The sequence below is a fragment of the Cornus florida genome, unplaced genomic scaffold, assembly GCF_030987335.1.
Source record: "Cornus florida cultivar Cherokee Brave unplaced genomic scaffold, ASM3098733v1 CherokeeBrave_3.0.0_Hap2_Chr10, whole genome shotgun sequence".
Lineage (NCBI taxonomy): Eukaryota > Viridiplantae > Streptophyta > Magnoliopsida > Cornales > Cornaceae > Cornus > Cornus florida.
In genome coordinates, this window is record NW_026775580.1 from 76470985 (window position 1) to 76482640 (window position 11656).

At 34.4% G+C, this 11656-nt stretch overlaps 1 protein-coding gene across 2 annotated transcripts; it reads right to left on the reverse strand.

The window, feature by feature from the left end:
* Window positions 1-102: 102 nt before the first annotated feature.
* Window positions 103-10467, reverse strand: LOC132276410 (uncharacterized). 2 transcript variants are annotated; one of them, XM_059777821.1, is made up of 16 exons: window positions 10169-10467; window positions 8863-9254; window positions 7890-8010; window positions 7433-7550; window positions 6695-6831; window positions 6460-6531; window positions 5467-5535; window positions 5284-5364; window positions 5088-5207; window positions 4935-5009; window positions 4759-4839; window positions 4146-4219; window positions 3994-4054; window positions 2734-2789; window positions 2004-2129; window positions 103-438 (listed from the first exon to the last, which is right to left on the reverse strand). In XM_059777821.1, the coding sequence occupies exons 1-15, from the start codon at window positions 10316-10318 to the stop codon at window positions 2048-2050; spliced, it is 1689 nt and encodes a 562-aa protein (XP_059633804.1). In that variant the 5' UTR covers window positions 10319-10467; the 3' UTR covers window positions 103-438; window positions 2004-2047. The 2 variants fall into 2 exon arrangements, with proteins under 2 accessions (XP_059633804.1, XP_059633803.1); XM_059777820.1 differs by lacking the exon at window positions 103-438 and having other exon boundaries at window positions 1640-2129.
* Window positions 10468-11656: the final 1189 nt, after the last annotated feature.

Sequence of the window (11656 nt, forward strand, 5' to 3'; positions counted from 1 at the left end):
AATGAGTTGAAGAGAAAGAGACGTTTTAAGAGTTTTAATAGGATCCAACTACGTTATATTCAGAAGAAGAGTCAATAATTAACGTCAGAAAACCTATTATTTTTCTTTAAAAATTACTTGAGATGGCCAAAGATCCCACCATAGGGTAGTGTGGTTTTCTTTTTCAAAGCCCAACCCAGTTACTAATCAAAATGGGCAACCCTATTACATTTTCTTGAACACCACCGGTTCAAACGAAAACTCCCATTTGCTACTAAGCAAGTGCTAAATATCCTTGAGCACGTTCATGGACAATGGATGAGCCGGATATAATTGCACAATGTTGTTATAGGCTAACCTGCATGATTTCTCAGCACCTGCGGGATCTCTCAGCACCATGCCGTCGTTTGTTCGACCGATATGGGAGCATCCATGGTGACAGGTGTTCAAATCCATCAACTGAAAAGGAACAATATCCTTAACCTCAACCATAGGAACTACAATTTCTTCCCAAAACTTGTGCAAAAAATAAATAAATAAAACTTGGACAGGATACCAAGTAACCCCATTGAATTTCTAAATGTTCCCCCCTTTCCAAATTTGCCAATAGATAAAAGGACAATAGATCTGAGATTATGTTGAGCATCTTTTCACAATTCTTGAAGCCAACACCATCTTTGAATGCTGGAGTGACCAATTTTAGGAAATTTCAATCTAAGTTTGGCTGAATTTCCAAATTACTTGAATTGGAGGGCATTCAAACAACAGCTCTACGCATCGTCTACAATTCCTCTCTTCTTTATATTCCAATGGGTTCTCTTTTTACTTTTTGGCCTATCACTCACTATTATTATAATTATTATATAACAAGAGAACTCGAGCACATTGAAGCCAGCAGTCTCTAGTTTTGACAGGATCGCATGGTCATTGGTATTGTCCACTCAAATCAATTTTATGACCAATTGCTTTTTTCAATATCTTCTCTAACTGTGCAAAAATTGATTCCATTCACTTATTTACTTGCATCAGTTCGAGTGCCAAAAATATCATAAATTAGACATAAGAGGGGGACCATAAATGCGGCCCGTTTTAAGAGCATCTTCGTAGAGTTCAAATATGTGGATTGTAAATTTAATAAAGAATAAAAAAATAATATTATAATAATAGCAGTAGAAAATCATAGGGTCACTATAAATCATCATTTTCATACTTACAATTAGTAATACAAGAAAATAGAAAAATAAAATGATGATATTATTAGTTTAGATTGGATAAGGATGAACTTGATGGGACTGGCTATAAAAATGTTTATTAGTGATAAAATAATCATTATTTATTATATAAATACTTAATTTATCATTATTTATTTTTAATACTTGCACAAAGTATGAGGGGATCATAGAAATAAAACTTAAATGGCATGAACATAGAATGTACATCCGTTTTAGAAAGGAAAGAATAATTTGTATAGAAAGCAAGAGATAACAAGGATGGCCAAAATTAACATGGAATGAATAATTAAAAATAACTTTACAACATTAAACATTACAAGAGACATATTATGTAATAGAATAGAATAGAGAAAGAGGCACCAACCCATTAATTTGACAAAAGACACCAGCCCGTAGTTTGGACAAAAACAAGAGGCAAAGTATGATGATGATTTAACGATATCAAATTGGTAAATTGAGAAAAATCATTTTCTAACTTTCTAATGACTATTTGGATAATATTACATGTATCGAATAATTTCTCATTTACCAAAAGAATAATTTCTCATTTACCAAAAGAATAATTTCTCACTTATTAATTATCTCATATATATAGTCCTGACAAATAACATAGCTAGACTACAACCTAAGATGCTGAAATGGACAGAGAAAGATATAAAATAAAAATTAAATTCGAACAGAAGGTCGTACAAAACCCTCCTTTTTTAAATAAAAAATAAAAAATGTTTTTCCGCTTTTCTTTCTGCTAATTGACAACCTGATACTAGGAAAATGCAAGTAGAAAGTACTTACAATCTCAAAGTAAAAGCATCTATTTAGAATACTCGACAGCCGTATCAACCAAGGAAGCAGTCCATTTTCACGTCCGTGACATCAAGTTGCGATATCTCTGCCCTGCATCCAAGAATTGAGCCAATGCTGCAACGCAACAGAATATTAAATTCGTAAAAGAATAATGTAATAAGTGATTCACAATGTGCAGGATCATGCCAAAGGTTAATTTTCTATCGTCTCCAACTCTTACAGCATCCTTCAATGATGGGACTACCGCTTGAGCAATGGCAAAAGCAGCATACTACTCTTATTTGGTTCATATCACTGAACTGAGATTAAATGGTACACAGCGACTTATTCAAGGTGTCAGGTTATTTTTTATGCGTGACAACAATTATCACAGATTCCTATGACATGCAGTTTCATTTTATTGCCATAGGTCCAGTTCACTTACCGTCTACTTCGAAAAATAGAGGAGATACCACCCACTAGATACTAAGCATCATGCCTATGGAATTGTCCTTGTATAGCCGAATTCAGGAATAAAAAAAATATAAAATTGTCCTTGTATAAACCAGTGTACATTGAAGCACTAGAGATCTTTAGACAATTGTCTACTTCTTAAAATAAATCAATAAATAAAATATTAATTATAATAACAGTAATAACTAAAGGAAATATGTCATGAAATCAAGGAAGAAATCTGACCCTACAAAATGAATTAGAATAGTTGAAAAATGTCTCATACCTAGGATGGGTCCGCCCGAAATCTCCGTGGACAAATTCCTTGATATAAGTTCCAGCCTGTGTTTCAAATACAATCATTAGCATTCAGTGTGCCGTAATACATAAACTATTATCCATGAAATTCATAAAGTGGTCAGGATGGGCCGATTCTCGCCGTCTGACCAATTAATACTTGTCACCTAAGAAGAAATACTTTTTACCTAAGACTTGCAGACATACACAGGTGAAACTTTATACGAAACTGTGGTATATCCTTCAAACCAGCCATAACTTCAAGGACATTTTTAGACATATGACAACACCTGTTGGCATGTCTGTAATTTTAAATAAATTGTGCTATTTCAAATGCTTGACCAACACATTTTAATCATTTTTCAACACACGACTTCTCAACTCAACTCAAGAGAGTTTCTCCCCAACTATTTAGAGTCAGATATATAATTATATTTTACCATTCCGTTTGATATTAGGTCATAACCTAAGTCAATGACATGTTATCATATCTTTCTATATTATCTCAATCATATTAGTTTTGATCTCCCCTTTTCCCATCATCATCCTATGTGAACCATATCACTTCCTAACATCATCTTAATTGATTTCTTCCAGGACATGACCTATACAACAAATACATCTTAACATGGGTCATGTTCGACACTTCTTGAAACAAGATAAATATAACTTCGAAATGGTTTATATTTCTTTTTATAAAATATTGAAATTCTACACATGGTCACTACTAATCAAGCATGCAATGAACATTCTTTTAGGGTAAATTATCCTGACCTCCCATGATGTTTGACCTTTGCACACACAGATTAGACTTTGTTCATATCAATCCGACACCCCTGTTAGAGTTTGTCAGATAAATGATATTAAATTAATTCATTTGATTGACATTTTTATTCTCTATTTATTTACCAAATGGAGAGGACTAGAATCACTATTACACCCTCCCAAAAATTCTTTATTTTCTCCTCACGTCTTATGCTGAGTCTTTGTTCCTTTCCTCTCAGCCAGCGTCCCATCCTCTCTCCCTCCCTCCGTGTGTGTGTGTGTGTGTGTGTGTGAAGCAGCCTCTTAGTTTGCTTGTGTCAGGTTCTTAATTTGGTTTGGTAACAGTTTTAGGAATATACACACAATCACGTATTTATATATGTTACATGTACATATATAGATTTTAGTATATATACATTCCTCCTCATGTATCAGTTAATAGCACCAAATTAGATCAAATACATGTGAAAGTTTGATAGTGAACCTGGGTACATAGATGCAAGAGAAAATATTGTGAACTTTCAGTAATTCTCTCAATTTTCATCCTGAAAACAGAGCAAGTCTGATTAGGCTTTCATAACACAGAATCGTGAACTAAGACAGTGGTATACTACTTAATTGGAAATGGGCTCTTACCAATGTATAACCTTTTGCCGCTCTAATGGACTTCGACGATGAAGAACCCTTATTGGTGTTCTCTGCAAAATTTGCTGCAAGAAAACAAAACAAGCAAATGATGGAAAGTGTTTTTTGCATATGAAAACAAGCAAATGATTATGTAATAAATTTGAATTATTCGATAATCTTATTAAGTGCATTGTCCAAACATACATGTTGGACACATTTGCCACACCCATGACCAAGTCTCGTGTGTCCAACACGTGTACATCACACATTTTTGAAGAGCTCATGTAATGTAACTACAAATTCTATGACTACCAGAAGTATACACACCAAAGGTTTATGGGAAAAACAAACACCACTCCACAATTCTATTTTTACACCAAAGGCTATCATTATGCATTTAATAAACGCGTGATGCTTTTCACATGAAAAGTACAGTAAGGTTGGATTATTTTTACTTTATAAAAGAGTGATGAAGTTCATCAAAAAACGATCTTGAGCAACAAATTATGGAATCATCAGAATAGAGGTGGTGCTGGAAGCCTGGAATCCACAAGCAAAACTAAAGTTTGAAAATAAAAAAGAACATATGAAAATAAAAAGAAAAGCCTGCATAACAACTCACCATTTCCTTCAGTGAAGCTATCCTTTGCAAGTCATCATCCTTGAGTGGCCGAGAAATCCACACTAGCGCAGTATATTGTTTCTATATGAAATACATGGGGTGGAAATATAAGCCTTGCAGATATATCTTAAACTGTAAACCATGATGCCAAATTTAACCACAAAGCCAAATTCAACCTGCTTCTCTGCTTCTCCTTCACGCATCATAGTCCACCCCTCGTTACCTAACATCCTCAGATTTTTTACTTTAACCTGAGCACATAATGTAAGAACAGCTAAAATATTGATGTTGCAAAAATAAAAACACTCGAATTTGAAATTTGAACTCACTAATTTATTTTCCAGCATATTCATTTTCCCTTCCGTTTCTTTTATGACCACCTCGGAAGGGACATGGCGTGCATTCTGTATCTCAACCAGGAAAGGCCGACCGGAACCCAACATCCGGACCTGTGAAAAGCAAATTCAAAATCAGTATAGGATTCATCCAAAACAAATTTGTATTCAGAAAATCAGATTTTAGTACATCGATGTCCTCTCTACCGGCCGCATGAAACTTGTAATTATCACCCTGACACATAGGAAGGATGCTGCTACCTATTATCTCCTAAAGAGTAAGCACTTTAGACTGTTAGCTTTTTCAATAATAGTTTGACAACAAAACCATGGTAGAATGACAATTAACATTAGCTGAAGAATTAGGGAGTACCTCAACAGATGCTTCGCCCATTCTTTCATCATCAATAATCCAACGAGTCTGACTCACATTTCTTGAATACTGCATCGTAGATAGTAATAAAATGAATTGCAAGTTGCATAACGATAGTAATACAACCACATAGTCCAACAAACTCACTACCAAAATTGTTCTTGCCTTGTTATATATGTTTCACAAAGAGCTCTGCTATTTTTGCCGACCCCTGGCTCAGCCGACTAGACCCAACCGCCTCGTGAGGCCCACCAACCATGGTAGGTGGAGTCGGCAAAAATAGATTTTTCCTTTCATAAAAAAAATGAGAAAGTTAATAAAATTATGTCACAAAAAATGGGGGTTTAATAATACGAACAGAGGAAACTTTGTGCAACAGAAAACAAAAAGGTGTTGTTTGGACACTTCCCCTAACTAGTGGAAACACATAACAGTTAGATGTACGCAAATGGCTTGAATAGATGGAATGTCTTGATACAGATTCTTTGCTTAACAAGCCTTATCGATTAATGAATCAACTTGAATTTAATGGAAGAGAGTTTCCTACTTCATGCATTTACTGACCAGATGCATGCATCGGGATATGTGAGTTTTAAGTCTCCATTTTACTACAATGAACAAAGAGGACCCTCTTTCGACATTTTGGGCTTTTAGTTTAATTCATTCCCTCCAAAGTAGGAGGAGGAGGAGAAGAATCGTATAGAGTATTTGATTTTTTTTAAAAAAAAAGGGTTAGTGCTTGGCACAACTGTGAAGCTCTCAAGCTTAAGATCATGGTTGAAATTTAAGACTAAGCACTCAAAAACACTTGGTAACATTTATGTTACTCTTATCCATCAACTTCATTCGTCAAAGAAAATTCATTCTATTTTAGAGTTCCAAACTCTGTACAGCCTTATCTCATACTCAGTGAAGTCCAATAGAGAAGGAGGGTCCAGAGCTATGTTGAAATCCCAAAAATCAATTCACTCAAGTGAATGGCACTTGGCTTACCTTCAGGTATCTTCCACCAATGTAGATAGGGGCCCTACAGCAAAGTAATGTCAAGTGGCAAGGTTCATTGACCTAAAAAGGAGAGAGAACACACATCAAATAAAGAAGCAATATCAAATCAAATTAATAAGCACCAGTTTACTGATACAACACAAACTGTGAGGTTGAAGCATGATACTGAAACAACAAATTAACTGCAAAAATTCATGGTGCATTGGTGTCAAAAGTCACACACCTTCTCCAACTGGAGTTTAAGACAATCAGGAAAGTCATGATCTTGCACCCCATTAAGAGACCTTTTGGTGACATGATTTTCATTTGCAGATATATAAGAACACTCTATGCCAGCAGTGCCCAAGTCATCACTGGCACCTGTTACATTTATTAATTTTCAGCTGAGCATCCAAATTTCAAGAAGCCATTAAAGCAAATATGAAATAATCTGGAGGAAATTCATGATTTCTTGGTATATATCTTAAGATGTATGCCTGTGACCAGTTTTCTGGACAGTATCACTTGCAGGACTACTTCAACTGTGTAACCAAAAAATAAATTATCAGGATAGAATGTCAAATAATTATTCTTCTCTTCAGAATGTGATCTTGTTGTGAATTACCACAGAACTATATGTTCCAAGAGGATATTTACAAGACATGTGCTTCTTGATAAATAATTTTTTTTCCATATGGTCCTTCCATGGGAAATTGACCTGCCAATTATGTAAGAGAAAATTAACACCCCACCAACCCCCCCAACCCCGCCTTTATTTATTTATACTTTTCCTATGTCCTTATTAAGAATTTAATACAAATGATCTATTGGAGTTGGTTCATCGATTACAGGTATTCATGTCCAAGAAGTTCAAGACATTGGTAATATATATTACAAAATGAAGTGAAAAATATATACTAGCAATTATGAACTCTTACAAGAAATGCAATGCATGTGGTTGACATAAACAAATTGAAAATACCTGTTTTCCTTCTCTTGTTGCATTCTTTTTTCTCTACAAAATCTGGAACCTTTATTGATGCTTCAGAGTGGCCGAATGTCAAACGGATCCGAAAAGAGCTTAGACCACATTGAGCACCCTGCGAAATTCAAATTTTATGAAAAAATCAATTGAATGGAAGAGGATTTCAGAAATTCCCAGCTATTTTATTTATTTTTTGAAACATATGAAATAGCAATTATAGCAGTACTTGATTAAAAACATTCCTCTTTTCTTTTGTTCCAAAACCCTAAAATGGAGAAATCATAATGTCGGCTATCATGCGTTTTATCTTCCACTCATACATAAACTCATTGCAATTTGAAGTACATATTTTAGAATTATTTTCAAAAGAGTTTCAAGATTTGAAATTTTGAACATTAGAAAAAATAAACAAACCAAATAAAAAAAAACAAACAAAGAAGTAATTTCAAATTACCAATAACGTTTCAAGTGGAGTAGCTATAGACAATTTTAAGAACTCCTTTGCAGGAACGCATTCTGATATAAACTTTTCTCGGAACCAAACTTCTGAATTGTACTTCCTTTGCATATACAGCCTGAAAAAAAAAAAAAAAAAAAAAAAAGAGAGAGAATATTAAGTGTTTCACCAGTTATGCTATGATACAATTTATATACATGATGAGAACGGACTGAAAGAAGGAAAAAGTAAAGATCAGTAATAATAGAACAACAATAAAGGGCAAACCCGGTGCATGAGGCTCCTGCCATTACAGGGTTTTGGTGGGTGGGGGGCTATGTTACATGGACTTGGGTACGTGTGTCGAACACTGGTATGTATCCACGTGTCAGACGTGTCAAATCTCCAAACATAAGGACACACGGACACTGCTAAATATTCATTTTATTAATTATTTTATTTTATTTTTTAGAGTAAAGTAATGTTTTTATCTTATAAAATGATCAATATAGGCATTTAACTCATTTTAAAGTAATAATATAATATAATTAAATGATTGGATATGTTTTTTTAAGTACCTGTTCAACCAAAAGTGTCGGACACGTATCCCATACTTTTGGTTGACACGGATAGGTGTCTGACACGGATACTTCACTACTTTTGAAGAGTCCACGTAACATAGTTGGGGGGTCAAATGTACGCAACTTTACCTCCGCATGCAGAGAGGCATAGAACACCAATAACAGATAAAAAAAAGTCAAAATTAAGATGGTATTATTCCCTAAAATGATGAAGATTAAACAATGACCAGAGATGTGAAGTTTAAGCCCCAATTTGTCAAGGTAACCAGGCAAGTCAAATTCTAACATATGTTTAAGGAAATCACTAACGTGAGAATATTGCCATATTTGTCCAAAATTCAAAAAACTTGACACGTCTACTTACATCAATTTAAAAAAAAGAGATCATTTATCAGCAGAATGCAACTCACCTAACTGCTTGTTCATTTTCTATTATACTAGGTGGGACGGAGACTTCAAGAGAAAAGTTATCAATCTGATGGCCTCCTTGCTTTACTACTTCCGCAATTATTACAGCAAAGTCATGGGCACTATCCCTCCTCACCAACATATTCTTGTCATCATGATAAACAAACTGCAAGATACCTAAACATATTCTACAGAAGTTTGGCTCGATTTCCAATTCTTTAGTAGAATGTTGCTTGCTCGGATCTTCATTTGCTCTAGAACTATTATCTACCAAATCTCCCTCTAAATCCAATGCTTTCCCAAGAATAGAATACAAGATTGATGGTGAGAGCAAGGTGCAATTGTAAATACATTCACGAACACCAAAAAGTCGGAAGATGCAGCGAATGCATACCTGCATCATGAAAAAAATTTAAGAACTCCACAAACCATCATCAAGACTATTAAGTTAGATAAAGCTTTATGGAAGAATGAAATCAGCACTCATTTTCTTCACACAACTGTCTGACTAACTATGGCTATTTTTCTCCCTATCATTGAAAATAATTTATCTGACAAAAAAAAAAAAAAAATGGTATAAATGAGTCCATCTTGCAACTCTAGTACCCTAGAACATGCCCAATAGATGAATTCTTTCATTCTCGCCAAGAAGAATGTACTAGAGTATTAAAATTATTCTATCTGATCAGTGTAGACTTCCACCGCATTTATAGACAAACAACTTCAGATGATTCATTATATGGCAAGATGTTTAGGCTATGTGCTCTTATTCATTCTTTCTTTCACGCAAGCCAATGTTTAAGTTTTATTTATTTTTTATTTTTTTTTAAAAAAAAATTTATTTTGTAGATTATCTCTTATTTCTGTTCCTTTTTTCTTTTATAAAGTTTTCAAATCAAAATCAATAAAAGCACTTAAAAGGTACAAACAGATTAAAAAAAAATAAAGAAATAAATATATAAATAAGATTAAAGGAAAATGGAGACACCTTTTAATCCTGAAGACATATAGACAACTAAGACAAGTACAAGACTTAGAAAAAGGTTTGGAACGTATGATTAATAACAGGATTACATTCGGAGTGGAAGTTGAAATATTCCAAGTTCTGTTTATTTTCCTTATAATTTTCCCTGCAAACAAACAGAACACACATACCGAATCAAGTAAAGCGCCTGATTCGCTTACGATTTTTCACTAGTAATTTAATTGAATATCAAAGCCATTTGATACTTAATGGTAAACAACTAGAAACGCTAATCATCAACGAATAAACCACAACCCTAAGAAATATTAGCGGACAGAACGAACCTCCAAGGACAGCAAGTCCTTCACCGCTTGCGGATGCAAAGTACGGACGGCGTCGGTGAGAAGCTTGACGACGTCGTCGCCGGCGGAGATAACGTGCGCCTCGTCCCGATCGTTGATAACCTCCGCAGGAGCGTCGGTCCCGCTCACCATCTCGAAACTGCGATTCTAGCAGAACGCAAGAGTTGGGCGGGGCAGTTCAGAAGCTCAAACTCGAGTGATCAGTTCACTCAAACGAGCTTTTGACTGACCAAGTGAAAATAGCTTTGCAAGTTCGCTTCTTACCTTGCCAAGTTGCCATTATTGTGTAGTTTTTTAAAAGACCATTATACATTATTTAGACCTAGTTTTTTTAAAATAAAAAATAAAAATTATTTAGACCTAATTTGATTGGTAGAAATGGAAGAAAAAGAAAAGAAAGTTACATCTCAAAAAAAAATATATATATATATATATACACAAAAAAAGTTAATGAAATAAATATGCAAATTAATTTCCATACAAGTGAACTGGGACTCACCGGTATGGAAATTCTTCTATAACATCTTAGTTGATAGCCTAATTTTTAATAACCAATGGGTCCAACCAAGCTGAATATAACTGCACCAATTCTTTCAATCAAGAAGTTTCATTTCACTAATCCAGGAACTGCCCCCACCATCATCTAATCTAGATTGCATTGCATTGAATGGTTGCCTAGTCCTACCGAAGTGTTCACAATGGCACATACCCTAAGCTACTTCAACCCTTCATCTCTAATTTTTCCATGGCATAAAATAGTGTGGTTCAAGCATCATATACCAAGAGTTGGGCGGGGCAGTTCAGAAGCTCAAACTCGAGTGATCAGTTCACTCAAACGAGCTTTTGACTGACCAAGTGAAAATAGCTTTGCAAGTTCGCTTCTTACCTTGCCAAGTTGCCATTATTGGGTAGTTTTTTAAAAGACCATTATACATTATTTAGACCTAGTTTTTTTAAAATAAAAAATAAAAATTATTTAGACCTAATTTGATTGGATAGAAATGGAAGAAAAAGAAATGAAAGTTACATCTCAAAAAATACATATATATATCCTGGATTAGTGAAATGAAACTTCTTGATTGAAAGAATTGGTGCAGCTATATTCAGCTTCGTTGAACCATTGGTTATTAAAAATTAGGCTATCAACTAAGATGTTATCGAAGAATTTCCATACCAGTGAGTCCCAGCTCACTTGTATGGAAATTAATTTGCATATTTATTTCATTAACTTTTTTTGTATATATAAAAGAAATGAAAGTTTCATCTCAAGTAAGCTGGGACTCACTGGTATGGAAATTCTTCGATAACATCTTAGTGGATAGCCTAATTTTTAATAACCAATGGGTCCAACGAAGCTGAATATAGCTGCATCAATTCTTTCAATCAAGAAGTTTCATTTCACTAATCCAGGAACTGCCCCCACCATCATCTAATCTAGATTGCATTGAATGGTTGCCTAGTCCTACCAAA

Excerpts from the sequence above, each read along its gene's own strand:
- LOC132276410 (XM_059777821.1), bottom strand. The coding sequence starts at position 10,318 with ATGGTGAGCGGGACCGACGCTCCTGCGGAGGTTATCAACGATCGGGAC. Across the intron at positions 8,011-8,862 it reads GAAAATGAACAAGCAGTTAG|GCTGTATATGCAAAGGAAGT; the intron begins GTGAGTTGCATT and ends TTTTTTTTTCAG. Across the intron at positions 6,532-6,694 it reads TTAAACTCCAGTTGGAGAAG|GTCAATGAACCTTGCCACTT; the intron begins GTGTGTGACTTT and ends TCTCCTTTTTAG.